Source organism: Solanum tuberosum, unplaced genomic scaffold (assembly GCF_000226075.1).
Source record: "Solanum tuberosum cultivar DM 1-3 516 R44 unplaced genomic scaffold, SolTub_3.0 scf00760, whole genome shotgun sequence".
Lineage (NCBI taxonomy): Eukaryota > Viridiplantae > Streptophyta > Magnoliopsida > Solanales > Solanaceae > Solanum > Solanum tuberosum.
The window spans coordinates 68651-73124 of NW_006239700.1; the positions used below are offsets into that span (position 1 = coordinate 68651).

At 28.6% G+C, this 4474-nt stretch overlaps 1 protein-coding gene across 1 annotated transcript; it reads left to right on the forward strand.

Moving 5' to 3' along the window:
• Nucleotides 1–216: 216 nt before the first annotated feature.
• On the forward strand, nt 217–4060 carry LOC102605185 (squamosa promoter-binding protein 1-like). Its single transcript, XM_006367420.2, has 2 exons — nt 217–663; nt 3452–4060. The coding sequence occupies exons 1-2, from the start codon at nt 350–352 to the stop codon at nt 3633–3635; spliced, it is 498 nt and encodes a 165-aa protein (XP_006367482.1). The 5' UTR covers nt 217–349; the 3' UTR covers nt 3636–4060.
• The last annotated feature ends 414 nt before the right edge of the window (nt 4061–4474 follow it).

A 4474-nucleotide genomic window follows, 5' to 3' on the forward strand; every position in this document is an offset into this window, starting at 1 on the left:
ATTAATGAGAGTTCAACATCTATTATATATATATATACATAAAAAGTAATTTTAATCAAGTATAAATAATATAAATTTCTTTTAAAAATAATTCGAATAAACCTCTCGACCCTACCTAGTTGTGCCCCGATGCATACCACCACACCTTCAACCTTATTATAAATAGATCCATAAAAAAACAAAAACGCGTACACAAAGGACCTGGTCCTAAAAAAACATCACTCTCTAGTCTCTTACCTTTTTTTCCTCTCAAAAATTCCCACTTCAATATTATCACATATATATATATATCTTTGTTTTCTTCTTCTTTTCTTCACACATCAACTTTAGTACTAAATCATTTTTCTCTATGGAAACAGCTAATAATAATCAGCTAAAATCCATGGAGAAAAATGATGACTTTTTAGTAATTTCCACTAGTGAAAATGCTAAGAAAAAAATCATTACAACAAATAATAATAACAACAAGAAATTATCATCATCATCAAATTCTTCTTCTTCTTCTTCTTCACTAATAAGAAGTTGTCAAGCTGAGAAATGTAATGTTGATTTAAGTGATGCTAAGCAATACCATAAGAGGCATAAAGTCTGTGAATATCATGCTAAAGCTCAAGTCGTCGTCGTCGCTGGACTCCGCCAACGTTTCTGTCAACAATGCAGCCGGTTAGATCACTATATATCTCTCTGTCTCGTTTTATGTGACACTTTAATTTTTCATCTAACATGTTTAAAACACAAACTCTAAGGGCTAATGGTACTTTATGTCCAGTTAAACACTGTCATATAGATAAAAAGTTGAATGTACGGATCGAGGGAGTATTATTATTAGTCAAGCGTAAAGTAGTTGAAAAGCTGGTAATTTGAATGTGTATATAGTATAAACATAATAATAATAACCATATATATGGATCCGGCTCCCCTCCACTACCCCTTCCCTTCATTTCGTCAAGTGCACGTCTAGATTAGAGACATGTGTCATATTTAAAGTTTAAAGGTCAAGATTATATCATATGAACAAATATCATAACCATAGTTAAGTCAACTAATTTTAGAAAACTACTCTCCAAATTTGGTAAGGATTACAATTTATTTTATACAAATTTTGATATTTATTAGTATCATTAATTTCATATTATATTTTTGTATTTAAATATTAAATTGTAAATTTTTAGTTTTAAACCTAATTATTTTTAAATGATAAAAGATTGCTATTCTGCGTTCTTTTGATTACTTCTGATCAATTCCAATGTTCTCCTTTTTTTTTGGATCATTTTTCAGCTTATTTAATTCTACTAAACAATTACTAGAACGGAAAATGATTTTTTTTTGTCTATTGCTACAGTACGTTTTTCAAAATAACAATATAATTAAATAATTGGAGTGGATTAGTAAGATAAATAAAATAGATATCTTCTTATTTCTTATAAAAATAGTTTAAAATAAAATTAGATTTCAACAAAATTTAATGAAAAAAAAACATTTAAATTGATTGGGTGACTTTTTAAGTAAAATATCAATAGTTGAGTGACTTTCTAAGTAAAATATCAATAGTTGAGTGACTTTTGAGTTATAATCATTAATTTCATATTATATTTTTATATTTAAATATTAAATTGTAAATTAAAATGTAAGATGAAATGAAAGATATTAATAAATATCAAATTTTGTATGGAATATATTGTAATTCTTACCAAATTTGGAGAGTAGTTTTCTAAAATTAGTGGACTTAACTATGGTTGTAATTCTTACCAAATTTGGAGAGGAGTAATATAATATAATCTTGACCTTCAAACTTTAAATATGACACATGTATCTAATCTAGACGTGCACTTGACGAAATGGAGGGAAGCCGACCCATTTATAGTATAGTACTATTAAAGATCGTATCTTAGTTATTGACTAATTTAGTTTATCACCTTCTTCTTCTAGAGTAATCTATGATGTCATCTCTATTAATTAGATTATTAAAAATGTCTAGATTGACTTCATAATTTTAAGTGGTTGACTAGTTCATCAGTTACTATAATATCATATTATTGATGATCTTTTTATTTGTTGTTAAAAAAAAAGTGGTTGAGGTAGATGCTAAAAATAGCATGGAAATATAATAATTAAAGCTTCTTTTTTAAAGTGGTTCAAACTACAAAAGGCATCTTACATCGCTATGTTTTATAATATATAGTATTAATTATTTATACACTTTTTGTTTGTTCTAGATTTACGGTACGGTGTGGTTAATTTAAATTCATTTGAGATAGGATGAATAGTAGGATAGACTGAGGATTTTTTTAATTTTTTTTTGTGTGTGTTTTGTTGCAATACATGTAGTAGGATAGATAAGTCTGGAATGGAATGTATACTAATTCAGATTCGTGATGCGATAAAATTATTAATCTTTTTGCCTTTGCCTTTTTATCTTTTGTCCTACTAGTGTATTGTTCCTCTTTTTTTTTTACTTTTGTGGATCCTAGCCTTTTCGTTTTTCCGCATGCATTAAAAATAGGACAATGGCCTTTCAAAATTTTGTTAATTAACTGATTTAAATAAAGAGTAAATTGTTGTTTTGTACTTGAACGTGTTTTCAATTTTTTTATTAAAAAAATAACCATATAATTACCATAAATTATTGAAATATTATGTAAACTAGCTAAGGATGTCATCTTAACTACGTTCTTCATACATTTTTAAAAAATATTTTCCATCACTATTTCGAATTGGCGCCGGGTAGGGGCATTTGGGGAAGCACGCTATATCAAGAATTTTTTCATACCCAAGACTCAACTCGAAACCTCGGGTAAGAGAGGAGCAGTCTCCCTGGAGTGTTCTTCATACTTGGATGGACAAGCATCAAGATCTCATTTTTGGATCGTGTATTAGGAAGACAATTTAGTTAATTAATGAATGATTAGTTAACGTTCCTAATCTCGATTTTTTATTTCATTTTTTAAATTAATTTATCACGTTATAATTGCTGGAAATAAAATCAGATGGGGCCATGTACACATTACTACATATATCTGATTTGGTGATATACTTGTGATTGATATTTTCTTCTTAATTAATAAATATATTAAACAAAATTAGGTTCAAAGAGGCTAATTTGTTAGTTGATCTAACTATTATACATCTCCAATATGTAAAACAAAAAAAAAATCCTATAATTTGTTCAATAGAAAACCTATAGCAACTCCATGACGAGACAAACTATACTTGGAGCCTATTTACCTTCTGCCTAGTTCCCCGAAAATAATGATTTGCATGTGTTATACATACATATATAACTAGTGTGATTGGGCCCGACATATAGTAGTAGAACCAGGTGAACCAGACGTACTATTTCTTCAAACCTTTTGTGAAATGTGAACTTTGTTTGGTCATATTAAAGTTGAACACATAGTACTCTGTACTAGCTATTGTTCTGTTTTTGGTTAATAAAATTAATTCTACGCAGATTTCATGAGCTAACGGAATTTGATGAATCGAAAAGGAGTTGCCGGAGACGTTTGGCTGGACACAACGAAAGGCGAAGAAAGAGTACATCGTCGTCATCGTCTTCATCATCTACAGATCAGTCTCATAGAATTCATATATCTATCCAAGAAAATTCAACTCACAAAAACATCCATCTACGTTGAAAAAATGCATATTTGATATAATAATTTGCTCTCTCTCTTCTGTCATAAATCTGTTTCTAAAATAATAATCATCATTCACATACCATCCCGTGATAATTCAGTACAATAAAGTACTTTCGAACTTGTTGCAGTACGTACTGTACTTGTAGTAGGACAGAGGATTTATTGCGATCGCGATACACTGTGTGAAGTTATAGTATATATAAATGTTATGCAAGGAAAGAGAGGTGGGGAATGACGAGCTATGGACTTCAATTTTATTATTGTGTTTTTATAGATGTATTGTAAGAAGTTTTAAGAAGATATGCTCCTATAATTGTTAAGTTAATTTGAGTTTGTAAGTTTTATGGGAGTAATATGTATCCTATTAATACATTAATCATATATAACTATATGGACTATTATATTGGAATTGGTGATAATTAGATATCCATGCTTCAATTTCTTTATTTACTTTAGAGATTAGTTTGATATATATTAACTTTGTCCTATTTATAGAAAATTGTTTTTCGATGAAAGAGTGTCAATTGATTCTGGTTAGACAAAGATGTAGCTTCGCCCTGCTCCAATCAATAATTTCTTATAAATTTTGTAAAAATATATCTTCATGCAACCATGAAATTGGGGTATATCAAAAGCTTAATTCAAAGATTTTTGAAATACATAATAATGATCTATGATTATGTAGTCAATTTTACAGAAACACTTCAAGCTATATATATTCACAAGATGAAACTATTTTGATTTCAAGGAATATAAGATGATTTCTCATCAATTATAAGGAGACGAAATTCAAGATTGAAGACTGAACACATAAGCGTATATTTAAAATTGGCACG